Raw genomic sequence first — 25208 nt, forward strand, 5'->3', positions numbered from 1 at the left:
TATGTATATATATATATATACATGTATATATATATAAATAAAATGTTAGTTTAGATAGATGTCATGTAATGAAAATTAGAAGTCTGAAGAATATATAGAAGTAAATAATAATTTGAGATCAAAAGATAGAGAATAATAAGATAATTTTAATGTAGTATGATTTGTATTAAGTGATTAGATCATATTTCCTAGTATGAATTATTGAATGATTTTTTTTTGTGTATAATTTTGAATTAATAGATTTGAAGATGATCTATAATGAAAAATATTGAATATAGCAAGTCCAATGATAGAGAAGAATAATACAGTATCGATTAATAAGAGCTCAATTGCACTTGTCATGTATTTTGGAGCAAAGATTTTCCAGACCATAAGATGTCTACGTAAAAGAGCAGTAAATAAAACACTAGATGTTGTCATCATAGAGTAATATAAGAGATAAATTTGAAAAATTTGAAAAAGATGATTAGACATAGTATCAATGGTATTATTTTTAATTCGAAAATTTAAAAGAGGTAAAGAAATAGTGATAAATATTTGAGGACCAAATGTATTTCCCAATATTAGTGCAGGAGAAAGTAAATAAAGAACAGTTTTTGAAGCTAAAAATGCCGAATCCCACTGAATAGATGACAAAGTAGCTTGATGTCCAGTTGAGAAAAAGTGTGAACGACCTAAAAGTGCAAATAAGATAACATCAATTTCAGAGTTAGTATCTTTTTGTAGTAGATTCAAAAGTTCTATATATAAAAGAATTTGAAAAAGAAGAAAAGAAAAAGAAACAACACTTAATGGTTTCTGAAGAATCGCTAAAATAATAAACCAGCTAAGAACAAATGAAAAGTAATTTGAGTAATATATATTTGTAAATTTATGAGTATATGTTTTAAGCATGAAAGTTGAGTTGAGAAGACTTAGAAGCTTAGAATTTCCCCTTATTCTATTACTAAAAGACAAAAAGATCCATATTAAATGAACGATAAATAAATATATAAATAAGACAATTCTTACTAATATTATTTTGATCTCTTGAATTTTTTCATTGTTAAAATGCTTTAATTGAGTAAAATGTAATGTTTCAAAATCAATTATAGAATGCGCTAGTATTAAAATGAAACCAACTTTGAATCCTATAAAAGAAGATGATTTAGAATCCTTATGAATTTCCAAGTTAGTAAGAAAATGAGATATAGTAGATGGAAGAAAGATTAAAAATATGAAAACCAGAAAAAAGAAAAAACAAAAAGAAACAAAAATTCCTGTATTATGAAAAAAAGTTGATTTGCAAAAAGGTTGTTGCTCTTCCCGACATTGATGTATTAAAGACATCATTCTTCCAACAAGAAATAGCAATAATATACGTATAATTGTTGAAATGCGAATATTCTTTTTATATCTAGAAAATACTGAAAAAAAATTCAAAGTATAAATAGAAAATATAGTAAATAAAATAGTCTTTTCTTCCCAAATGATAAAAGAATTTGATGATAATATAAGACCATGTATAATAATCAATATGATACTAATTGATTTAGTGAATGATTTTGGAAATTGAATAAAAAAGGCCTTTTTTAAAAAAAAAGACAAAAAGCTCAAAATGCTTACAAAGCATCCTCCAAATAATGCCGAATTTAAGACATTTAAATAAACGAAAGACAATTTAGATAAAACTGCACAAATTCCCGCACCAATTATAGATTTTAGAATAATACTTTGTATATCAATTTTTCTTGTTAACAAATAATTCGAATTTAGATAAAAAAGAAACTGACATAGTAAACCCCCAAATAAAATAATAATTCCAGCAATTATTCTCAAAATATCGAACTTTATCCATATTTCTCGAAATTTATTAAGTACCATTTGTTGATAAGTGATATATTTGAAAAATTGCTTTTTCCAAAATTCATTATTTTCAAGATTATTCTGAAAAAGATTATGCTCTATATTTTCCAAGTCTAATTCAGCTTTTATATCCTCAAATCCATCTAAACCATATATATTTTTATAAGATTCAACATATCTTTTAATTTGATATGCAGTTATTTTTGCTGCTTGAGAGTAATCTTTCCAATTTAAATTTTTGTTAAAAAAAAAAGCTTCTACAATAGGACCACCTAGGTTATTATATGGAATAGGAATGCCCATAAGAAGCGATAATGTTGGTACAAAATCAATTTGAGATATACTTGATAAATTTGACGGAAATTCCGGCAATATTGAGCCTTTGTTGTATATCCAAAGAGCAGAAACTACTTCGTCTAAACTATCACCACCATGATTACCTCTTTCATCCATACCATGATCCCCTAAAACAATTAAAAGCGTATCATTTTGAAGTTTGCTTATAATCCTTCTTATACTGCTATCCATTTCAGATAATTTTCTATAAGTTTCATGATGATTAGGTCCATATTTATGTCCAGCATGATCAAGACCAAGATAATGGACAATAAGTATGTCCCATTTTGTTGTTTCAGTATCATTCAGAAGAGGAAATAAGTAGGAATTTATATTATTATCGACAGTATCAAGATCCCAAACATTAAATGAATCAAAGGGATAAGTAATATTAGATTCAAAATATGTTGGATACAAAGAAATCCATGTATCATCTCCTAAAAATCCAATACGATAACCTCGTGACTTTAATTGTGCCAAAATATTATCTTCTAAAATAACAGTACCAGCGAAATTTGATCCTGCATCAATAAAAGTTGGCAAAGTCCCCGTTGTTAATGCTTTAAGACGTTGCAAAGTAGTTGTTGGAGGATCTGCAATAAATGGTCTTAAAAATGCATGTCTAGGATATTTGGTAGATGTTTCGTGAAGAATCGTAAATGCATTATGGCAATAAAGATTTGAACCCGGATTTTCAATAGTAAAATCATAACGCAATGCATCAATTACAACGATAATCGCTTTTTTAAATGTTGAAGGATACCAACAATCATTTTCTAAAATTTCTTGATTTGTAAAAACATATGGAGGAATATCACAGCTTGATGTCGAATTCAAAGTAGATCTTGTGAGAAGAAAACCCTGTGTAAACAAGTATAACCCAGAAATATGCAAAAAGATAATCCATGAAAAAAAAACAAAAAAAAATAAAAAATTTCTAATATACGACCATTCTTGATAACTTTTAATATTATGTTTAAACATCTAATTTAAAGAATTAAAATAAAATAGATATTATTCATAATAAATTTTTAATCATACTTATTAATACGATAGCCCTTACACCTTTTTTAATTAAACCGCAATTTTAAAAGAACATAAGAACGCAGTCAATTTAAAAGAATATAACTTGTAATTTAAAAAAAAATGAGTATAGTTAGATATATTATTTCGAAACGATAGTTCGAAGATGTTTATAAAAAAGACTTCCATTTACTCTCAAGTTTAGATGTTATTAAAATAATTGAAAAACATTTAAAATCTAATAAGGATTACAATCGTAAAGAAACAATTGTATTGATTGATTTTCATACCTAAAACGACAATATAAAATTAATTAATAAAGAGTAAAGATCCTAAGCTATGATATAATCTAGTCGTAAATCCCAGAAAAAATAGCATAATTTTAACGCATCCATGATATTTTTGCAACATGATCAGTTTTTCTTTTGGTAGGCTTTATAAATCCAAGATATCTTAATTCTTCTAAACTTTGTAAAAATTCTGCTTGCAAATATTCTTCTGAATCTTGTTTATCATCTTTATCATTTCCTTTACTTGCAGATTGGATAAAAGCAGTTAACCAATCACTGACATTTATAAGGAAACCTGATTCAAGAAAAAGCCTGTAAGAAATACATATTTTTGGTAAAGAAGGAATTGATAGATTATCTTCATTTTCCTTATCTCCAACTTCATAATTGCATGAGAGATAATGACTCGGTAGAGACAATGCAGTATCAATGGCTGCTCTTATGCGTGGATGAAATGCCTAAAAAAATAAGAAAAAGGTAATAAAACGATAAGGATATACATCAAGGTATGCTCTGCTATAATTAAAATAATAAAGTTCATGCAATGGATATGTCATAGGTGATACAAAGTATTTTCTAAAAAATTAAGTTAAATTTTAAATTATAAAAAAAATACCTAAATATTTCTTGTAAATATTGATATAATGAATTCCTAATATTATAAAATTCAGAATTGATAACATCATCATTGAGCTCTGAATTTGCTTTATTTGATATTTCTTCTGTTTTATTAGATGCGTTTATTTCTATAAACTAAGTTATTAAATTAAGATTAATATGTTTATTCACCATTGTCCGAAATATCTATTAGATTTTTATGTTCAGATGATTCTACAATATCAAATATTTTTTTGTAAAATCCTTCAAGGTCTGGAAATTGATCATAAATATCTTTTAAGGTTAACGCTTCCTGAATAAATTGCAAAATATCTATAGAACTCATTATTCTAAAAAAATAAATTATCTCAATAAAAAATCTTTCAAAAATACTTTATTGGATTAAGTATTGTGTCTAAATTCTGTTGTATATTATTTTCCAAAAGCTTTCCATAAATCCATGAAAGGCTTTTTTTTCGTACTGAAGATGCATATTTTCCTTGAATAATGTTTAAAAAGGATATGGAAACATCCAATTTTCTATTGTGTTCTTCTATGTCATGAATTAATGTATTAATAATATTTCGAAAATAGTAATCATCATTTAAAAGAGATTCTGCAGAATAAATATCACCTTTATCAAGAAGATCTTCTGTAAATCGTTTGATAGATGGTAAAGAACGTATACATTCCAAGTGGTCATGAGAAATCAGCTCTGAATGCGCAGAATCACAATAATTTACAATACTAATTGGATTCGAGAAAAAATGAGACATCATAGCAAACTATCCCGATAATTAATCACCAATTCATATCAATAGCATTATTTATACTTTAATTGCAGATAGAAAAGAAGCAATATTAAAAGAATGTTTTTGATACATATCGAAAAGTATATCGTATAAATATGATCCTAAGCGTAATCTAGGGTGTTTAGACGATACCAATATCTAATCTATGTATAAATTTTAAAAATATAATTATCTTCAATATACCTTTTGAATCGCAATATCTGGACTATCATTAAGATATTTGGTATTGAAATATTTAATATTTAATGCTTTTAATGATTTTTTTTCCAAGATGTCTTGAAAGATTTCAACAGATGTCGATATACCAATAAACAATAGTAAAGGAACACGTTCATGCATTTTTCTTTCATTCATTAATAATATTCATCATATATTATATATTATTTACTTTAATATAGTAATGAAGTGATTAATAAAATTCCCATCAAAACCTTCAACTTCCTGAAGAAAAATAACCAGTCTAAACTCATCTAAAATTCATTTCATTAGTTTTATTATTTTCTGATATAATCAATTTCAATATCATTTTACCTTGGTTAATTAAGCCTTGAAGTATAGCTTCTTCATACCATTTAACCACACATTCCGGGTCATATTCACAATATATGGACCATTGTCTTTTTTCTGGATTTTCTTCAGTTGAAATATCAGAATTTCTTTGTCGACCAAATTGTATACAAGTCTCAATTATTTGCTTGAAGCATGCTTTCATGTCTGGCGTTCGCCTTACATGAAGATTGATAAGTGGTCCATAAATATTAGCATTAAGTTGAGCTTCTATACACGTATATAATCCTATATGGTCAAAAAAATAAGCACCTAGAAACGTATTTATTAAATCTACATAAAATCATATAAAAAAAAAAAGGATACCTAAGAGAAGTATACAAGTTGGTATCCTTCAAACGATTAATTATACTTACAAAAGAAATTAATTAATTAACTCACTCATTCTCCTCTTTCCAATGTTTATTTTGTTCAATAAATACTGATAAAGAAACAATCATATTATCATGTATCGTTTCAAAAAGTTCCTATAGATATCCTAATTAAACAATAATATACATACTTTTCATAAATACATTAATATCATTTTTAAGTTGATTTGATTGTATACGAAAACACATATAACGGTAATCCCGTGACAATTCTGTCTCTCGACCATGCATTAAACAAGGAAAATAACATTCCTCATATTTCGATGATTCTTCTTGTTTATATTTATATCATATTATCCATTATAGACATTTCTATACCTGAATATATTTCTTGACACTTTGATGTCAATTCATCTTGAGTTTTACTATATATATGTTTTTTTTTTGACTTAATATCTTTTGGAAGAAGCATATAACATGCCTAAATTATTAATAAATTCATTAGGCTGTATAATATTTACCTCATTAATTACTTGGTCTTTCATATGTTAGTCTTGCATAATCACGTGATCGGAGACTGTTAATATACAACCATATATAATTAGTGCACGTGATTTAAAAAACAATATTTCAAATTAATTATTCTAATTCTTCATTTAATTCAAACATTTCCCTAAGTCCTTTATTCTCTATTTCAAGTGCTTCAAGTGCCTCTGATTCACTAAGTGATTCCGATATATATGCTTGTCTTATCAGATCGTTAATTTGATAAAGATTTGCTTTTAAATCTAAATAAGATTTCTGATATTGCTGTTGTGTTTGAAATTGCTTAGAAAGTTGTTCTTGATAATTTTTATGAATTTCTAACGTTTTTTTTGCCGTATCTTGCTACATTTTATATATTAATAATAATTTGACGTTTAAAAAGGCTTGCCATAAATCCCCGCATTTTTAATAAAACCTCATTTAACCCATTTTCATACATATCAAGTAACATATTTAATGATTCATTTTCTTGTTTTAATTTTTGATGCTCCTCAATCAATCGTGCATATTCCTCAACTTTGATTTCACTTAAAGGCTCTTTTAAATTACGACCCGATGGTCCTATAGTAATCAATTGATCCTATTCTGATCTTAGCATATGTTTAAATTCCTTATATTCAACTATTCATCCAATAATCTAGTATTAATACATTCTCTCATAATATATCCTTTTATTATTAAATATCTCTTTATATATGCGCCTTCTTTTCATATTAAACCCATATATAATACGTTTTAAACCCTTTTTTAATCTTATAATTATGTATTAACTTACCTTAAGAATCTTCACCTGATATTTCAAGACAGAAATAGCTTCTTGATTCACTCTAAGTTGTTCTACAAGTGTTTCTACGAGTCCTCGTACTCTTTCTATATCATCTGTACATGATAATTCCATTGATATTAATATTTAAAGTCTTTTAATTAAAAATTTACAAGGGTTAAAAGGGAATTAAACAGTAAATATATAACAAAATCCAAATGTCCGAAATATTAAAATTCATCTACGTATTATAGAGACAAATATCTATAATATGTAGATGCGGCGTAGATGCGGCGTAGATGAAGCGTAGATGCAACGTATATAATAAGCATACACTACGCATACACTACGCATATAACACGCATATAATACGCATATAACAGATATATTACATATTACACACATATTACACATATATAATACATATATAACACACATATAATACATACGATATACATACGGTATACATACGGTACATATATAATACGCATATAAGACGTATACACTATACATACACTACATATTTACTACGCATATACTGCGCATATACGACGCATACATTGCGCATACATTGCGCATACATTACGCATATTATATACACTCCATATACGTCACATACATTCTATTTATTCACGTCTATATAAACCCCCACCCCCCTCCATTTATAATTTAACATCTCTTATTATATTATATATCGTAACCCTCTAATCAAATATAATACATAATACATAACCACACTAACCCTAACCCTAACCCAACGTCGACTAACCCTAACGCCTACCTAACCCTACTACTAACAACCCCAACCCTACCACTGACTAACCCTCCTCATTCCCTGAATCCACCACAACATTATAAAACCGAAGCTCATAAGTCCCTTTTGTCGTTGAAACAACTCTTAACCAATCACGAAGCTTTTTCTTAATTAAAACCCTTTATTATATAAAAACCCTTATTCTACCTGATGCTTTTTTAAAAACTTTTTTGTTAGATATTTTAAATATCGTCCAGAAAATGAAACATGTGTAACTATTGTAATTTTTCCTTCTTCACGTGTGATTAATACGGAATCACTTAACTGGCCTGTACGTCCTTCTACTTTAATTCTTTCATGTAAAAACGTTTCAAATGCAGAGACATCAAAAATTCGATCTCCTACTGGGCCTGATGCATCTAACGTATATTTTTTAACACATTGCTTTTGTCCCTTTTTAGACCCTTTCTAATACTTTTTAATAACTTATTTTTATTAATTTTAACACTTATATTTACCATTTTTTTATGCCAGCGCAGTCCAGTCCAATCCAACCCTCCAATCGCTTATATTAATATATATTAATAAGGAATAACCCTTAGTTAACGGTTTTTTTCTAAGGTCACGTCACGTGACGGTAGGAAATAAAGATTAAATAAAAAAATAAAAGCAAAATTTGAGGTAAAAAATAGGATAAAAAGAGGTAAAATTAAGAAGAAAACATAGTATTTTTATATGAAAAGAGATATTTTTATATAAACAAGGTAAAAAAGGGGGTAAATATGTATATAATAATAATTAAGTTTTAAGGAGTCAAAATATTGATAATATATGTAAAAGAAGTGATTTGGAAGTGATTTATATTTATCCATTTTTTTGATAAAATTTTTATCAAAAAAACCAATTTATCAATAAAGGGATCAATACGTATTAAAATATAGATTTGGATCTATAAATCGGTCGTTTTTTTATGTTAATTGGTATTGGTTAATATAAGGTGCAAATTGATGGCACTTAATTCAATTTCGTATGATATTTCAGGAATCATTAGTATTGTTGCACATGGTGGATTTAAAAGACACGTTTTAAGTGCTAATATTAATAAGATGACCGTGTTATATCGGGAACTAATGATGGATATTTAAATGATATACAATTTACACAAACGGAGTCCTATCATTTACCAGCGGTTCAAGTATGTCAAAATGCTATACGTCAAATCGTGTGTATTTATGAAGCAGCATTAATTGCCTGTCTTATTGGTATATAAATTTATAGAAGAGAGGATATAGACAGAATTGATAAGTAGTGGTAGATGGACAAGTGGTTCTTTTTGATCTTCATTCATTAGTTCAACAGGGAGTTTTACCTCGATCAAATGGGGCAAATGCGATTTCTTTAATATCGTATCTTCATATGGATGAATTGGGTATTCCTATTATTATATCTCGCTTAGTAGTAGTTTTCAAATGGAAAATTTCTATATATTCATGGCATGATTCAGAATTAATTGGAAAAACAATAGATATGACGATGAATCAGTCTATTAAGACGCTTGAATGGATTAATTCTACAAAACTATGTATATGTTTTGTATCTACATGTGGTTTTGCTGATATTTCAACGGAAAGAATTTTTAAATCAATTTCAATCAAGGATTTTATAACATTAAGGCCTTTAAAAGTGCTTAAAACAACAGCAACCTATCTAGGTTATTATAAAAAAACATCTAAGTTTATAATAACACGAGTTTCTGATGAAGAGCTTTTATTAACTTATAATAGTACTTTTTATAAATTTTAATATTTTATATTTCTAATGTGGAATTAGCTAAATCTCTTTTTATGAATAGTAATGGCCAATTGCTTGAACGGAACCCTATTATCTGGTCATTGGAACCTAAACATATAGGTATGTCAATGTTTATTTTTTACATGGTTTATCTAAACATTATTTTTCCTAGTTTACTTTCATCCTTATTTTATTGTCGTTTTTGATCAACATATTGAAATACGTAATATTGAGTCATATTTTATCATTCAAACATTTGATATAATGAATGTTACATGTATATTTTCTGGAAAATACCTTTTTATATCCACACCGTTTCAAATGTGGAAATTGTCAAATATTCCTTTTGATAATCAAGTATTTATCTCTCATTTATAACGATATGCTTATTATTTAGGTTGATAACCTTATTTCTCAAAACAGATTAGATGATGCTCTCATGCTTTTTAATCGAGTTAACTCATTTTTGTTTCAAAATAAGGTGATTTTTACAATTTTCTGATTCTTTTAACTTTTATTAGACTTCTAAAATTCGATATATAAAAATGATGAAAGCATATCAATTATTTAATGAAGGCAAATACAAGAATTCTATGATATTATATTCTGAAAGTTCATCATCTCCTATTGTTGTTATTTCTATGTTTCCAATTGAGATTTTTGATTGCGAACAATATTTAAATGATCCTATTATATCAAAATATATAAATACATCTAAAATATTTCTTGAGAAAATGCGTAAAAAAGATGACCAAACATCTAGGGATTCCAATTACCCAGGTAATTCGAATCATTTATAATTTTATCCTTATATTTGTTAGAATTTAACTTAAAAGCTGCTACACGTGCTCTTGTGTCTTATTACCTTAATGATGTACGCCGAAAGTTATCTATTTTAATATCTTGTATATCTCAATTTCAAGGATCTTTTCAAAATATATCAGACGAAACTTTACTTCCAGAATACCATTTTACACTTCCTGATTCTGATGATGCTTTAACTCTTGAAGAAATGGAAAAGTTACTTGAAATTGTTGATACTACATTATTTCGAGCATATGTCTTTGTTAGTCCAGATTTAGTGGGCCCTCTTGTTCGATTACAAAATAAAATTCAATTACAAGTAGCTAAAGATCTTTTAGAAAAAAACAGGGTATTTATATTTTAATCTTATAATTATTATTAAACAATTTATTAGAGATATAAAGACTTGATAGATTATTTTTTTAGAAAATCATTGCATAGAGATGCATTAGATCTTTTAAAAAAGTATATATCAATAATTACTAATGCCATTAATTAAAATTTTATAGACTTGGACAAGGCATTTTATCAGATAGTATCTATCAAGAACAATTTGTGGGCATTTCGGAGACTATTAAATATCTTAAAAAACTTAACAATGATTATATAGAGGAGATATTTTCATATATAAAATGGCCTCTTGAAGTTGACCTTGATTTTGCTATGGAAGTATTTTTAAATGATAATCAGCAAACGTGCTTATCAAAAGAAAAAGTATATAACTTTTTGCTTTCTTTGGATGAAAATCTAGCTACTCGATATTTGGAATATTTAATAAACAATTTGAATGATCTTACTTCTGAATTTCATGACCTTTTGATTATGCATTATTTTAAAAACATTGAAGAACATCAAGAATCTGATTATATCTTAGAGAAATTATTGAAATTATTGATTAATTCAAAAGTCTATAATTCTAAATATATTTTAGAACATCTTCCTAAAAGTATATCTTTAATTTATATTAAAATTTCTAAATTAAGATAGATAATAAACTTCTCGAACATAAAGCTATCATTTTGAATAATCTAGGACAACATAAATCTGCCCTTAAGATTTATCTTTTTGAAATTAAGGACTTTAAGAAAGCTACAGAGTATGTATAAATTTATATATTTAAGAAAATGTAATTTTAAATTAATTATAGCTATTGTACTAAAGTGTATTCTATGAATAATACAGAATCAGGCGATGAAATATTTTTGATTCTATTAAATCTTCTTTTGAAACCTCCAGATGGCCATGAAATACAGTTATCTAATGCTCTTAATCTTCTTTCTCTATATAGATCATATATTAAAATCGAAACAGTTGCATCTTGTCTTCCTTTGAATATTAAAATATCCGATATCAAATTATACTTAGAAACTTCAATTCAAAACAGAACAACAGATATTATTAATGGAAAAATTTTATCTTCTTTACATATAGCTAATTTAATGAAATACCAAAACAAATTGATTGATGCTTGCAACAAAAAATATACAATAACTTCTGAAAAAACTTGCAGAAACTGTCATAAACGTTTGGGACAAAGTGTTCTTGCTATATTTCCAAAGTATTTTTTTTTTATCGTTATTGTTTAAATTAATATTATGTTTAGTGATTCTATTGTGCATTATGGATGCCAACGAGCATTTTTAAAAACACAAAATATGCCATATACTGCCAAATAAAATATTTATATCTGCAATTATTTGACAAAATTTCAATTCTATACTTGTAACATAAATTTATTAAACGAATCATCGCAGTTAATTTTTTCTTTTTTCATCATTTTTCGACACTTCTTTGGGATTTCTTTCATTCATCTTTTCAGTAAGAATTCTATTACAATCTTCTTGTATTTTTATAATATTTTTTTCAAGCTCTTCAAGAAAGCCATTTTTCAAATATTCATCATTTGATCTTAATAATTCATATTCAAATTTTTTAATTTGTTTTTCCTGGGACGAATATATTGCTTTGACTGTATAGTGTTGATTTGACATCTTATTAAAAAACAGTTTTTAATTTTATTCAACCGATATTTTTTATAAAAAAATGGTTTCAAAATATTCTAATAAATCTCAGTCAAAATATAATATTTTTAAGAACCCTAAGGACTCTAGTATATCTCGTTTAAATATCAGAAAAAAGAAGGGAAAAAAACAGATTATTAATGAAAAATTTATGAAAAAGCTAGATGATATGACATTAGATTTATATACAACAAATTTAATGAAAAATTCTAACACTTTACAAAATATAAAAAAAGAAACAAAAAAACTGTCTGATATTAAAACATCATATTTAGACATGTTAGCACAAGTTGAAAATAACATAAATGGACTCCAAGTAGAAAAATAGTGGTTTTAAAGAAATATTTGACATATATATTATTTAAATAATATGATGAAAATGAGATATTTATAAGATGTTTGTTATAGATTCAGAATCTTCTTTTATAAAAACAAAACCTTGACAATTTCTATTAATTTTTTCGGATTTAAACCAATGAGACAGAATTTTGACAAGATTATCCATTTTTTTTTGTTGTTCATCTGAAGAATGAACAGAAGCAAGAATAAGAATACTTTGAAGTAGTTTCGGTGCTATATCTGCAAAATCCTGGATTAAATCTAAATTTGATGGATTCTTTGTAAAAATAACTATTTTTATGTTTAAAAAAAGAAGAAATAAAAGATAAAATTACGTTCTAATCTTTGATAAATCGGAAGAACAATATTATCTCTAAATTTGATTAACATTATATATTTTACGTCCAAATCAGTTTTATTTTCCAAAGAATCCTTTACATTAGTATAAGCTGACCATTCTAAATCATCAAATTCTGTCTGTAATGGTAAAAAAACAGCTTCAACATGTGGTATAATCGCAGTAAAAAAAAAAGACCATAGCTTTTTTATGTTATTCAATCAAAATAAACTTGTTTAACCTTACTTCAATAAGCCTAGGAATCAACTTCTCATCTGAAAAAGATGATAAATTTACATCAAAAACTTTTATTCCCTCCTCTATAAATTCATGTAATTCATTTACAAATAGATCTAGCCTTTTTTCATTACAACGTTTTTCAATATGAAGCCTATTATATGTAAAAATCAGAATCAATATTGCCTTTTCTTTACTTAACAAGCTTATTTAAATATTCTACAGGAACTGTTAACCCCTCCTTTTTAAAAAGAGACAATATTTTCGTACGAACTAATGACCATGCATCATTGACAAAATGATTATCTATGTTTTCCTTTGATGTAATATGTTTAATATCAAATGATGAAAATGACTTTTGTAAAGGATGGAAAATATTAGATACAGAAGATGAAATAGTATTCCCAAGTGAATAAAGTTGTGCATATGAAAAATTTGACTTAGGACTTGTATAATTCGATCCTGTATTATGACTTTCTTCTTTCTTTGTAGATTTAAAAGATTGATCTTTTCCTGTATTAATTTCTGAAGAAGATTGCAAAAAATGCACATTTGAAGGACCAGATTCACTCAAAATAGACGGTAAAATCGGCGCAAATGTCCCAGTAATAACATTAATACTGGATGGTAAATTTAATATTTTAGATTTAGATGTTTCTTCTTTTTTATAATTCGATTCTTTAGATTCATTTTTAATAATCAATGAAGAAGATGATAGAGATCTTTGCCGACATCTTTTCTCCCCTGTATCTGACATATTTACCATCTTTTTATTTGTTAAAGAAATATGAAAAGCTTGTTTTGTCATTGATGAACCAGATACTGTTGATGTAGATGATGATGATAAAGCAGATGATGTTTCCTTATCTTGTGAAAAGTCCAGAGCCTTCATTTGATTCTTCAAAGCCTTAAAATATTGAAAAAATATAAAAATTAAAAATATTGTAGTCGATTAATCAGAGAGAGAATATTATATCTTATCAGATAATCTTTTATCTTATCATACCATAATTTACCTTTAATCTCAAGGTAATCAAAGTTGTTTCATAAAAAGAATTGTAATCAAGAAATCATTGAAAAAATAAGGTCAATGATCTTGCCTGAATGTTATTTATAAGAATAAATATTTTTTTTTGAATTAAATCTTTCTAAAGCAGGACCTAAAGGTTTCTCTAAAGGTAAATTAAGTCGTTTTCTTAAGTGTATTTGTCTAAGTTTCTTTTCTTTATCAAGAGATGCTTGTATTCGAAGTTTTCGATCATCAATTATATTCTTTGCCCTTTTACGAAGATATCTACGCAATGCAGAGTTCTTTCCACGAGTTTTAGGTTTAGGAACCCATTTTTGTTCAGGCTAAAACCTTAATTATATCAAAATAGATATGTAAAATATACATACAGGCTTTGATTCCTTGATTGAATCATTTTCTTTAGAAGTAGAAGGAGTAGTATCGACTTTTCCAATATAATCAGGATCCAAAACAATCATTTCTGGATGTAACTTTTCAAGTAAACTACGAACTTCCTTTTCTCTTCTCTGTTTTTTCGTTTCATATGGATTTATTTCATATGCATCATATGATGGTTCTCCAGAACCTATGAAATAATATTTTAAAAATCATAATAAATAAATTTCAAAAAAAAAACCTGGAACAATAAGGCTTGAAAATCCTTTCATATGCGAAAAACCTAAAACATCTTCATAAGGACAAAATCTCACCCGTTTAATTGCTGATCCTGGATTCAAATGTGTTAAATATGGTGATTTTTGCTTTTTTCTTAATGCATCTTTCCAAAACTTATCAAAATATGATTAATTATTAAATATATTATATTATAACTTACACTAATATGTGAACCCCATCCTATTGCTAGCATTCCTGTATCACTTATATCCAATGTAGACGCTGGAATTCGTGAAAAATATGAATGTACTTCTTTCCAATTTCTTATATCCCAAATTTTCACTTGACTATCTGCTCCTGATGATACCATATATCTTCCTTCACGATCTATTGAAAGTCCTGTAATTGGTCCTCTATGACTTAAAATTTTAACTAAAGGCGTTGATAAATTCGGTGACCATAAACTAACTGTCCCATTATAATGTCCTACATGAATAATCGCATTATATCGATTTTGTACCATTGCTTTAGGCATTCCAGCTCCCGTAGAATATTCCGCAATAATTCTTCCTGTAGAAATATCTTGATATTTAAGATATCCTGCTCTTCCCTACACATTCATTAACCTTCATTCTTCTTCTTCATTTTTCTCTTTATATACTATCGTTGCTAAAAGATAATGATATGGTAAAAATTCCATATATAAAACTTCAATATGTCGCTTCAAACAATGAACTTCTATCCCCTTATTATCATACATATAAACATATTTCTTTTGCGCCGCTACAAAAAGCTTCTCATTATGAAGCCATCTATTTATTAATAAAATCCCCTTTTTATACTTATTTTTTACACACTTTACATCCATTATATTCTCATTAACATTAATCTCTGTATTTAACACTCCTTTTTTCCATTCAAATCCCCCAATATGCCCTTTTTTTCCTCCTAATAATACACACCTCCCATTTCTCGTATAATCAAAAATATATGGTCCAAACGTTTTAAGCTCCAATTCATACCCCTCAATTTCATTATTTCCTATTATTTTATCCCCTTATTTATACCTTCTGTCCGCTATTAATATCTATTTTTTCTTTTATATCTTTTTGTGTAATTTTATATGGCTGTTCTATTCCTTCAACTTCAATAAAACCCTCATCGCCACAGCTCATCTTATTAAACATATTAATACCTCTGCGGGCATTTATTATCTTCTTATTCATATCTTTAATATCATTATAAATTCTTATATCTTTGATATCCTTCTATAAGCTCAAATAAGGCAAAAATGGTACCAAAAAAAAGGTAAAAACCTTGATCCTGACCAAATTTTCATTTATTTTATTGGTTTTACTCATATTTACTCGAAAAAACGGCGAAAATCGCCTCAAAATAGCCTTAGATTGGCCTTATATTTCCCTATATTATGTTAGTTATTGATAGGTGAGGTTGGAGGGAGATTATCGAGATAAGATAAGGAACGTCATAAAAAAGATGGGGAAAAAAAAAGAGAAAAAAGTGAGTATTTGAGGGGAAATAAAGGGATTTAAAGGGATAATAATGATTTTATAGGATAGAGAAGATCATGAGGAAAAAGAACAAAAAAAAAAGCATCATCATAGGTCAAGTATGAAGAGAATAAAGAAAAAATATAAAAATGGAAAAAAATCAAAAAGTAAGGAAGAAGAAAGGATAATAAATCTAATAAATATTATTATTATAAGTGGGAAATAGTATTTAAGCTTTTTTTTAGGAGGAATTGAGGAGAAAAAATGGAGTATTTATGTTAAAAAACATACGTCAATGAAGATGGATAGAAAAAACAAAAAAAAACAGGAACGAGAGCATAAAAAGGAAGAAATGATGCGTAAAAGTAGTATATATAGGGGAAGGAATGGTATTTCTAAGCTTATAGTAAGTTTTATGAAAAAAAGATAAAAAAAGAGATATATATATTAAAAAAATATGAAGGGAATTGTATGTCTTTGTGAAGGAGTAGAACCTTTAAAAGTGGTAGAAAATCTGAATAGATCGATTGATATTGATACGGAAAATTTTTTGGGGGTATCAAGAGTAATTAAGTATGATTTAGAAAGAAAAAAAGAAAGAATTAAAAGATTTAGTGTTGAAAGATTTAAACAAAAGCTTCAATATATCATTCCTAAGAGGGAATTTTTAGATATTATTGATTACAGCAAAATAATGGATTTTGTAATATTACTTATGTCAGCTAAAGAAGAGGTAGATGTATTTGGAGAAATATGTATAAGAAGTATTCAAGCACAAGGTATTTCGAATGTTATACCTATAGTTCAGGTATATTGAGAAGAAGAAGAAAATAAAAATTTATTCTGAAAAAATGAAGGATTTGGAAGATTTAAATTCAATGAAAAAGAAATCAGATGTAAAAAAGTCAATATTAAGTTTTATAAAGCATTTTTTTCCAGAAGAAGAGAAAATATATAGTATTGATACATTACAAGAAGCATTGAATGTTGTAAGAATGATATGTGTTCAAATACCATCAGGAATACAATGGAGGGATGATAGATCATATATTTTAGGGGAGAAAGTAGAATGGAAAGATATAAATGATAGTAAAAAGGGAATTTTAATTGTTAAGGGTATTGTGAGAAGCAAACCTTTGAATATAGATCGTTTAGTTTGTATACCTGGATGGGGTGATTATCAAATTGAGCGAGTAAATATAAATATTTTATATTTGAAGAGAATGATTTATTAGTAGATTATTGTTGTTAATTCAAATGAGATGAATGATAAGGAAAAATATAATTCAATGGTAGAAGATAATGAAGAAACAGTTATTTATCCTACGGAAAATCAAGATTCATTAGAAGAATTGGCACCAATTGTAGAAGATATGGAAGATATGAATAATCATGTAGATCAGGAAAAAAAGAAACAAAAAAGTGTGCATATTGATGATTATTATTACATTTCTGATGATTCTGATACAATAAAAAGGCCACGTCGTTTACCTTCAGGAACATCTGATTATCAAGCAGCATGGATTCTTGATAGCAATTCTGATGATAGTGAAAATGGTTCAAATATGGATGTTGATAATTCCTCTTTAGATGAGAATAGTGATTTAGAGAGTGTTGAATATAAAGATGAGGAAGAGGAGTCAATTGATGACCAAATGGATGATGATCAAAGCAAAATGTCAATAGAATTATTACCAGAGGATGAAAAGTAAGATAAATAGATAAAAAAATTAGAAAAAAAAAAGATTAATTCATAAAAGTATTAGGGATAGACAAAAGGAAAGAGAGGAAGATCGTGAATTTCCTGATGAAGTTGTTGTTTCACCAGATATATCACTTAAAAAAAGATTTAAAAAATACAGAGGATTAAAGAATTTCAGAACAAGTCCATGGGATCCTAATGAGAACGATTCTAATACACCTTATTATTGGAAACGTATATATAAATTTAGTAATTATAAAACAACAAAAAAAAGAGTCATTAAACAAGCATTTGATAATGGAATTAAGGCAAGATAGCAATTTATATTTAAATAAACTTACAATGAGTTAGCCAGGGACATGTGTAATTATAGAAATTAGGAATTGCGAGAAAGAGATGTTTTCTACATATTCTTCTACATCACCTTTTATTATTTTTTCACTTTTACAGTATGAACATTTCTTAACTTCTTCAAATTTCCTTATAACACAAAATACGGAATATGAATTGCCGGTTAAATCTAAGGATGAGCTTATTTTACAATATGGTCCTCGTAGAATTCTTGTTAAACCACTTTTTTCTCAATCTTCTAATACAAGAAGTGTAAATAACGTACATAAATTTGAAAGATATTTACAGAAAGGAAAATCTTCTATTGCATCTGTAGTATGTCCTATTTTTTTTGGAAATATTCCTATATTACTCTTAAAAAATACATCATCAGGTATAAATTATTTCTATTATCTAATAATTCTTTGATATTTTAAGGTTTTTCTTTGGTAGCAACAGGATCATTTCTTAATTCAGATCATTCAAGAATTATATCAAAAAGAGTGATCTTAACTGGTTATCCTTTTAAAATTTACAAAAAAATTGTAATTGTTAGATATATGTTTTTTAATCCTGGTACTTAAAAGATATAAACAATTGTATCCTAATAGAAAATAGATGATGTAGAATGGTTTAAACCCATACAATTATTTACAAAATATGGAAGAGTAGGATATATTAAAGGTAATATAACATATATTATTGATTTATTTATAAAATAATATAAAATAGAAAGTTTAGGTACTCATGGATATTTTAAAGCAATATTTGATCGTAGAATTAATCAACAAGATACTGTTGCTATGAACTTGTATTTTTTAATTATTTTTATTTTTATTATTTTTAATCATATTAGATATAAAAGAGTTTATCCATCTCTTGGAAAAATATGGAGACCTCAATTATAATTAATATTAATCATAACTATAATTGAGGCATGGTTATAATATAAAATATCAATATTTTATATGGTAAAGAAGGTTAAATATAATTTTTCAACTGAAGTCACGTGACTTTTTTAACTAATATCTTAGCTAAGGAGAATTAAAAAAGATAAAAATATAAGGAAAATGAGGAATTATTTTTTATACAGAAAAACACCTTTATTTCGTTTTTTTACAACAGTTTCTAAAATATCAAAAGATGAAACAAAGCTATCAATAACTAAAGAAGATATTTCAAAAAAAAAAAAACATCCAGATACAAGAATACCGCCTAAAGTTGGCTTTGAAGGAGATGTAAACCCTGAAGTAATTTTATTTTTTTATTTTTTTAATAAAATATTAACATTTGATTTAGACAGGCGAAATTGGAGGCTAATATTTTTTGTATATATTTATTTATATTTATTAAATGATATTAGGACCCAAGACAGATCCACTTATACATGGAGACTATTCATTTAAGGGACGTGCTATTGATTTTTAATATATATTTTTTTCAAAATATATTCATTTTGTAATTTTTATATATTTATTTTCTAAATAAAACTGTTTTAAAAAAACAAGGTTATTAAATACTATTATTTCCTAACACTATAGTTTATGGCTTGTAAACAATATTTCTATACGTTTTTATTTATTTATTACTTAATATCTACACTAAATTATTTATTTTATTTTTATAGATTTATAATAATAATTAAAACAAATTAAAAAAGAAATATAACCTTCAAAATATAACAATATATCTAAATATATACTATATCCAGACTGAAAATTTCTTGTCTATTTTATATATAAAATAAACAAAAATAAAATCAATTGATATAGATTTAAATGAAATTCTTGGAAAAAAGATATAATATATCAAAAAAAAAAAACAAAACGTAAAGTGAATGTTACGTTTTCTTCTAAATGTATAAAGGTAAATATTGCCTTGTTAGATGGATAATGTATCTCCATAACTTCCAATCACTGTCATAAAAAAAATGATACTTGATAATACAGTGTTTGCAAGATACGATCGACGACATGATTCTAAATTCCTTTTACCAAGTGTTGATATATCTTTTGTCCTAATATCCTGTATAATTTTAGCAACTTTTGGTCGAATATAAAAAAATGAAATAGGAATTAAAGATGCAACACCAAAACCACCTAATAAAATTATTTTTAAATAATTTTGAAGTATTAAGACATACTATAAAGGAGATATGGATGAGAAACATGTGGTTCTGACAATATATATGAACTTAGTATTAACGTTGCAGCAAATGATTCAAGTGGAAGAATATAACGAATCCAATGTTTATTCACGACCTCTAGCAATAGTTGAATAGATGATAAAGGACAATGTTCCTTCATAGCAGGAAGAATGAATTTAGATAAGCAAAGATAGGATCCCTATAATTTAGTTAATTCCATTGAAAAAAACAATTTTTAATCTTTTTTCAAGATTAAAAAAGGATAAAACATACGGCAACATAACCTATTGAAACTGTTCCAATGATTTTGAATGAAGTACCTAGAATGCCTAGTTTGTTCATTTAATAAAGATATTTTAATAAACCTAAGTTTTGCGATATTTTCGAGCAAAAACGGTTCATATGAAGCTTTCATAATTTTCGTAGATAAATTCCAGTTATAAATATCCTGTCTTCCAATACTTATTCAAAAATTGCTGTAAGTGATGTTTATTATGTATCTTTTTTACTTTTTTCAAATGATGACTCTGAAGTATATAAATCAAAATAAAAGATATAATATCATAAATATAAAAAAAACATTGATCTTTCCTTTATATCCATAGTAGATATTCATGAATATATAGATTAAATAGAAATTAATAATATATATATCGATCTTCTAATGATTTATAGAAGTATTTAGACGAGCACAGTAACCTCTAGATGATGAACGACTTTGACGAGATTCACTGCTAAAACTCCTAGATCTATATGATAATGTGCCAACATCGTGTTTTCCTAATATGAATAGTCAATAAAAAAGAAATAATATGACAAAAAAATTACCATTGCAACAACTCCGAACATTTTCCAAATTTGCTTGTTTGATAATTGAATTAATCCTTCTATATTTTTCTTCTAAATGAGATTCTTCAGAAAGTAGATCATCTTTAGAAGGCGATTTTTTAACCCTCATTGATGAATAAGAATTAATACTTGATCCAATTATTTGATTCAATTTAGGTAAAGAAGGATGTCTTTGAAGATATGACTTTCTGTCAGAAGGTGGTTTATTTGAACTAGTGGTAAGCGTTGATGAAGAATCTCTTGGTTGCTTAAATAATGGATCCAAGTTATCACTAGTTTTCCGTGAAGCCAAATTACAACGTTTTGTTTCAATTGATTCGACAGTATTTGAAGAAATTTCTGCGAGAGGATTGATTTGAGAAGTTAAATAAGACAATGCTTGATACCAAAGCTCATGACTAGTAGATGTTCCAGCAGTAAATTTAATTGCACGTGTTGGAGTAATAACAACAATGCTTCTATTATGTATTCCTTGTGGATAATTGTTGTTATCATAAACAACCCTTACTGATTCGATAAAAGCAGACTTTGCATATGATTCTTGTCCATAAGAAGTAGAAGGATTTCGTTTAGACCAGTATAAGGATCGTGAGTAAGGATGAATCCAAAAGAATCTCAAATGACGATTACGTGATAATTCCTTTCGTGCATGTTTACGAGTATATTTCCATAAGTATTCGCCAATCATGGTTTGTGTAATAGAGCGAATGATTTGCGGGTCTATAGAAGGCCGAGCATTCGTGGATACTTTACGTCCATTGGCTTGTGATTGATGGTTTTCAATATTTCTTGAAGAAAACGAACTAGAAGATGATTTTGAATTGGTATTTGCAAGAGAGCCTTTAGAAGCCAAAACAGAATTAAAAATAGTAATGGTTCCGTATGTACTTTCTTTATCAGCAGAGTTAGATAAAGATGTATTCGGTTTCTTTATAGCAGGATCATGTAATAGGAATTCGAATGATGGTTTCTTCACATGAGTCGTTTTATCGAAACTATGAGATTTATCTTCATTTGATTCTATTCGAGAACTCGAACTCGTATTTAATTTTTTCATAATCTCGGATTTATTTTGAGATTTTAAAGATCCTATTTGTAAAGATTGAACAGTCGTATTTCCTGAAAACTTAGAAGAGGATGTTACAAGTGTTGCTTCTTGGTCTATAAAAATTGTTAAATCTCCTATGAAAGAATAAGTGAATTTACCATTGAGTGGCATTTTGAAATTTGAAAAATAATCTTTCTTATTTCCTTGGACAATATCAAAATCGCCATTATTCTGTATTACATTGGATTTATCTTCCTGTTGTTTAATATCATCTGTTAATCTTGAATTTAACTGAGGCTTTTTAAAAAGATCATCATCATAATTCAATTTATTCAAATTGACATTAGAACTATTCTTGTTTGTCGCAAAAATAGAAGGCATTTGAATACTTTTCTTTTTCTTAAGTTTGAAAACAGATACTAAAGAACTGAAAGAGAACGGCCTTGATTGCAATTCATTGTTATTTTCAGTCGTATCGATTTTATTTATTTCTTTGGACAGATTCGTAGTTGGAACAGTATCCAAATTATTTGATTCATTATTTATCAAAGAATTGGTATCGTTTATTTGTAAAATAACATTTTCATTCGGATCAAATGATACGGGTTTCTTCTCAGTTATAATAGTGTTCAAGTTGAAAAGGAAATTTCTAGTTTTCATGATATCAGATACTTCTTCCGTCATTGTTCCAATATTAATGGTTTCGAGATAGTTATTTTGATTAAACATTTGTAATTCTTTAAATAAAGGTTGAATTTTTCGGGATGAATTGAATGAAAATTCATTTTTACCCCTAGAAGATAGATATCGGTTGCTTTTATTTTCACTAATTTCATTATCAGAATCTTGAGAAACATCACTATTATCTAAATGCGTTTTTTTCGTATGATTCGATATTTTATCATCTATATCGATAGAATCCCTTTTTTCTTCGATGTAATAACTTCCTTCAAGACGTTTTACATTATCCGGCGTGTTAATGGTTATTCCTGATGTATCATGTTCATCTTTCCATTCCGAGTCGGATTCAATTGTTATTTCATTCGTTATTTCTTTATATTTATAAGGATTCATTGTTATGCTATGCTGCGATTTTCTAAATACTTTTTTTTTCGAATATTTTGCACTTTCTTTCTCTAATCTCGCGAGTTTTTCTAGCGCCTCGTTTAAAAGACGCCTTAATTCTATTTTCTCCGTTTTTTCACGCTGAACAGCATTTCTTAATCCATGAATCGCCCTTTGTGCATGCGAAAAAGATGCTTTCATGGTTTCTATCTCTAAAGGCATGTTTCTCGAAGGAGTACATTTGATCGGTGATTGAGGAGAAAGTTGTTCCGGTGTTATTACTTCATAAATCATTTCCTCATCATTCACTATCCATTCTTCTTCTTTCTCTACATCTTTCTTATTATAATCATTCGTTTCGAATAAAGCTTCTCGTTCTGCTTTCAATTCTTCCACTTGTCTTATCCATTCATAACGTTCTTCCAATAATTCATCTTGTGCCTTCCGATAACTCGTTATCTCTGATTCATGTTTTACCCTCAATTGTTCCAATATCTCTGTTAACTCCATTTCCCTTTGTTTTAGGGTTTCAATCGTTTCGATCTGCGTTTGTGTTATCTTCAAAAGCCGTGCATTTTCCTGACTTATTCGAGTTTCCAATGCCGATAGCCTTGATATTTCTTTAGCCATTTCTTGTGTCATAAGCTCCAAATTCCAGTTCTCTTCTTTGTATTTTTCTTTCAAATATTATTAAATTTTAAAATACTTTTTACCCCCCATTTTTATACCTTCTGATTCTTCCAGCGTTTTAAGTTTTCCTTCTAAACCCTCCATCTCATGCTCTAAATACCCTTTCTCACATATAATAGCCTTCCATTGCTCTTCCCGCTCATTTAATAGCCCCTGAAGCCTTCGAACTTCTGCTAATAAACTTTGCCCAATTTCCGTTGCAAATTCAATATCATGAGGCTGAGATATTGGCTTATTACTACGTCTACGCGTAGAAAACCCATGTTTAATAGGTGATATCGTTCCATTACTTATAAACTGTGGAATATTTGGCTTAATCTGCTGGTCCAAACTAGACACCTAAAATTGCCTTAAAAACCCTTCTAAAAAAACCATATCCAACTACTTCATCCAGAGATCCTAATAATAACCATGAATCATTAGATTCCTTCTTAATTTCCTCAAATTCTCTTTCAAGTTCTTGTAATTTAGCTTTCAAATTCTCTGGGATCCGATTAACCCCTTCTAATACTTCCAATTGTTCTTCTATTTGCTTTTTTTGACTAAGAAGGCGTTCTCCAAGACGCCCTGCACTATAAAGACGCGTCGTAACCTCTTGAAGCTGTCGTTCAAGAGCCTTTTCAGCTTGTGTTGTATCCATGAGTTTTTTTTCAGTCGTTGCCCGTTCTCTCAAGACCGAGTTAATTATATTTTATATAAAAGAAACCAACTTTCGTGTAAAAAATAATTCTACCAAGATGATAACCCGTTAATAAATCAACCGTTTAAATTTGTAATTAAGTCTGTATTTTTCACGTTTTTTTTTTGTAAAATATTTTTTATTTTTATATATGGTTAATCTAGATGTTTTATATTTTTAAATAAATTCAA

The 25208-nt window shown here is 27.3% G+C and overlaps 13 protein-coding genes across 13 annotated transcripts; 4 read left to right on the forward strand and 9 right to left on the reverse strand.

Annotated features, from left to right (window-relative positions):
• Positions 1 to 198: 198 nt before the first annotated feature.
• Positions 199 to 3264, reverse strand: T552_03480 (hypothetical protein; the record flags this gene model as incomplete). Its single annotated transcript, XM_018371982.1, has 2 exons — positions 3223 to 3264; positions 199 to 3165 (listed from the first exon to the last, which is right to left on the reverse strand). The coding sequence occupies exon 2, from the start codon at positions 3163 to 3165 to the stop codon at positions 199 to 201; it is 2967 nt and encodes a 988-aa protein (XP_018224235.1). The 5' UTR covers positions 3223 to 3264.
• Positions 3265 to 3540: 276 nt separating this feature from the next.
• Positions 3541 to 6367, reverse strand: T552_03481 (hypothetical protein). Its single transcript, XM_018371983.1, has 14 exons — positions 6303 to 6367; positions 6160 to 6262; positions 5986 to 6113; positions 5852 to 5937; positions 5777 to 5802; positions 5435 to 5722; positions 5292 to 5373; positions 5087 to 5246; positions 4925 to 5041; positions 4485 to 4876; positions 4284 to 4441; positions 4111 to 4240; positions 3995 to 4070; positions 3541 to 3952 (listed from the first exon to the last, which is right to left on the reverse strand). The coding sequence occupies exons 1-14, from the start codon at positions 6324 to 6326 to the stop codon at positions 3587 to 3589; spliced, it is 2136 nt and encodes a 711-aa protein (XP_018224236.1). The 5' UTR covers positions 6327 to 6367; the 3' UTR covers positions 3541 to 3586.
• Positions 6368 to 6376: 9 nt separating this feature from the next.
• On the reverse strand, positions 6377 to 7269 carry T552_03482 (hypothetical protein). The gene is made up of 3 exons (XM_018371984.1): positions 7103 to 7269; positions 6716 to 6907; positions 6377 to 6669 (listed from the first exon to the last, which is right to left on the reverse strand). Exons 1-3 carry the CDS (start codon positions 7223 to 7225, stop codon positions 6421 to 6423), a joined length of 564 nt encoding a protein of 187 aa, XP_018224237.1. The 5' UTR covers positions 7226 to 7269; the 3' UTR covers positions 6377 to 6420.
• Positions 7270 to 7862: 593 nt separating this feature from the next.
• T552_03483 (hypothetical protein) lies at positions 7863 to 8409 on the reverse strand. The gene is made up of 3 exons (XM_018371985.1): positions 8363 to 8409; positions 8052 to 8312; positions 7863 to 8004 (listed from the first exon to the last, which is right to left on the reverse strand). The coding sequence occupies exons 1-3, from the start codon at positions 8363 to 8365 to the stop codon at positions 7909 to 7911; spliced, it is 360 nt and encodes a 119-aa protein (XP_018224238.1). The 5' UTR covers positions 8366 to 8409; the 3' UTR covers positions 7863 to 7908.
• A 396-nt stretch (positions 8410 to 8805) lies between these two features.
• Positions 8806 to 12161, forward strand: T552_03484 (hypothetical protein). The gene is made up of 13 exons (XM_018371986.1): positions 8806 to 8909; positions 8951 to 9106; positions 9160 to 9627; positions 9675 to 9755; positions 9808 to 9992; positions 10033 to 10116; positions 10157 to 10415; positions 10457 to 10788; positions 10834 to 10904; positions 10949 to 11385; positions 11427 to 11535; positions 11587 to 11997; positions 12043 to 12161. The coding sequence occupies exons 1-13, from the start codon at positions 8852 to 8854 to the stop codon at positions 12113 to 12115; spliced, it is 2724 nt and encodes a 907-aa protein (XP_018224239.1). The 5' UTR covers positions 8806 to 8851; the 3' UTR covers positions 12116 to 12161.
• On the reverse strand, positions 12149 to 12474 carry T552_03485 (hypothetical protein). Its single transcript, XM_018371987.1, has one exon. It carries the CDS (start codon positions 12428 to 12430, stop codon positions 12194 to 12196), a length of 237 nt encoding a protein of 78 aa, XP_018224240.1. The 5' UTR covers positions 12431 to 12474; the 3' UTR covers positions 12149 to 12193.
• Positions 12437 to 12832, forward strand: T552_03486 (hypothetical protein). The gene has a single exon (XM_018371988.1). It carries the CDS (start codon positions 12483 to 12485, stop codon positions 12786 to 12788), a length of 306 nt encoding a protein of 101 aa, XP_018224241.1. The 5' UTR covers positions 12437 to 12482; the 3' UTR covers positions 12789 to 12832.
• T552_03487 (hypothetical protein) lies at positions 12805 to 14311 on the reverse strand. Its single transcript, XM_018371989.1, has 4 exons — positions 13571 to 14311; positions 13383 to 13527; positions 13135 to 13339; positions 12805 to 13090 (listed from the first exon to the last, which is right to left on the reverse strand). The coding sequence occupies exons 1-4, from the start codon at positions 14263 to 14265 to the stop codon at positions 12849 to 12851; spliced, it is 1287 nt and encodes a 428-aa protein (XP_018224242.1). The 5' UTR covers positions 14266 to 14311; the 3' UTR covers positions 12805 to 12848.
• A 125-nt stretch (positions 14312 to 14436) lies between these two features.
• Positions 14437 to 16252, reverse strand: T552_03488 (hypothetical protein). Its single transcript, XM_018371990.1, has 7 exons — positions 16065 to 16252; positions 15855 to 16021; positions 15659 to 15809; positions 15218 to 15607; positions 15020 to 15170; positions 14772 to 14968; positions 14437 to 14726 (listed from the first exon to the last, which is right to left on the reverse strand). Exons 1-7 carry the CDS (start codon positions 16221 to 16223, stop codon positions 14481 to 14483), a joined length of 1461 nt encoding a protein of 486 aa, XP_018224243.1. The 5' UTR covers positions 16224 to 16252; the 3' UTR covers positions 14437 to 14480.
• A 242-nt stretch (positions 16253 to 16494) lies between these two features.
• T552_03489 (hypothetical protein) lies at positions 16495 to 19448 on the forward strand (the record flags this gene model as incomplete). Its single annotated transcript, XM_018371991.1, has 12 exons — positions 16495 to 16518; positions 16573 to 16675; positions 16754 to 16914; positions 16972 to 17316; positions 17366 to 17701; positions 17747 to 18216; positions 18254 to 18485; positions 18562 to 18934; positions 18979 to 19116; positions 19159 to 19224; positions 19273 to 19351; positions 19397 to 19448. 12 exons carry the CDS (start codon positions 16495 to 16497, stop codon positions 19446 to 19448), a joined length of 2379 nt encoding a protein of 792 aa, XP_018224244.1.
• A 162-nt stretch (positions 19449 to 19610) lies between these two features.
• Positions 19611 to 19860, forward strand: T552_03490 (hypothetical protein; the record flags this gene model as incomplete). Its single annotated transcript, XM_018371992.1, has 2 exons — positions 19611 to 19790; positions 19840 to 19860. 2 exons carry the CDS (start codon positions 19611 to 19613, stop codon positions 19858 to 19860), a joined length of 201 nt encoding a protein of 66 aa, XP_018224245.1.
• Positions 19861 to 20375: 515 nt separating this feature from the next.
• Positions 20376 to 21074, reverse strand: T552_03491 (hypothetical protein). The gene is made up of 3 exons (XM_018371993.1): positions 20960 to 21074; positions 20684 to 20885; positions 20376 to 20639 (listed from the first exon to the last, which is right to left on the reverse strand). Exons 1-3 carry the CDS (start codon positions 21026 to 21028, stop codon positions 20422 to 20424), a joined length of 489 nt encoding a protein of 162 aa, XP_018224246.1. The 5' UTR covers positions 21029 to 21074; the 3' UTR covers positions 20376 to 20421.
• Positions 21075 to 21301: 227 nt separating this feature from the next.
• T552_03492 (hypothetical protein) lies at positions 21302 to 25024 on the reverse strand. The gene is made up of 5 exons (XM_018371994.1): positions 24724 to 25024; positions 24377 to 24677; positions 22742 to 24325; positions 21515 to 22696; positions 21302 to 21466 (listed from the first exon to the last, which is right to left on the reverse strand). Exons 1-5 carry the CDS (start codon positions 24976 to 24978, stop codon positions 21348 to 21350), a joined length of 3441 nt encoding a protein of 1146 aa, XP_018224247.1. The 5' UTR covers positions 24979 to 25024; the 3' UTR covers positions 21302 to 21347.
• Between the last annotated feature and the right edge of the window lie 184 nt (positions 25025 to 25208).

This window comes from Pneumocystis carinii (assembly GCF_001477545.1).
Source record: "Pneumocystis carinii B80 chromosome Unknown supercont1.17, whole genome shotgun sequence".
NCBI classification, from domain to species: domain Eukaryota; kingdom Fungi; phylum Ascomycota; class Pneumocystomycetes; order Pneumocystales; family Pneumocystaceae; genus Pneumocystis; species Pneumocystis carinii.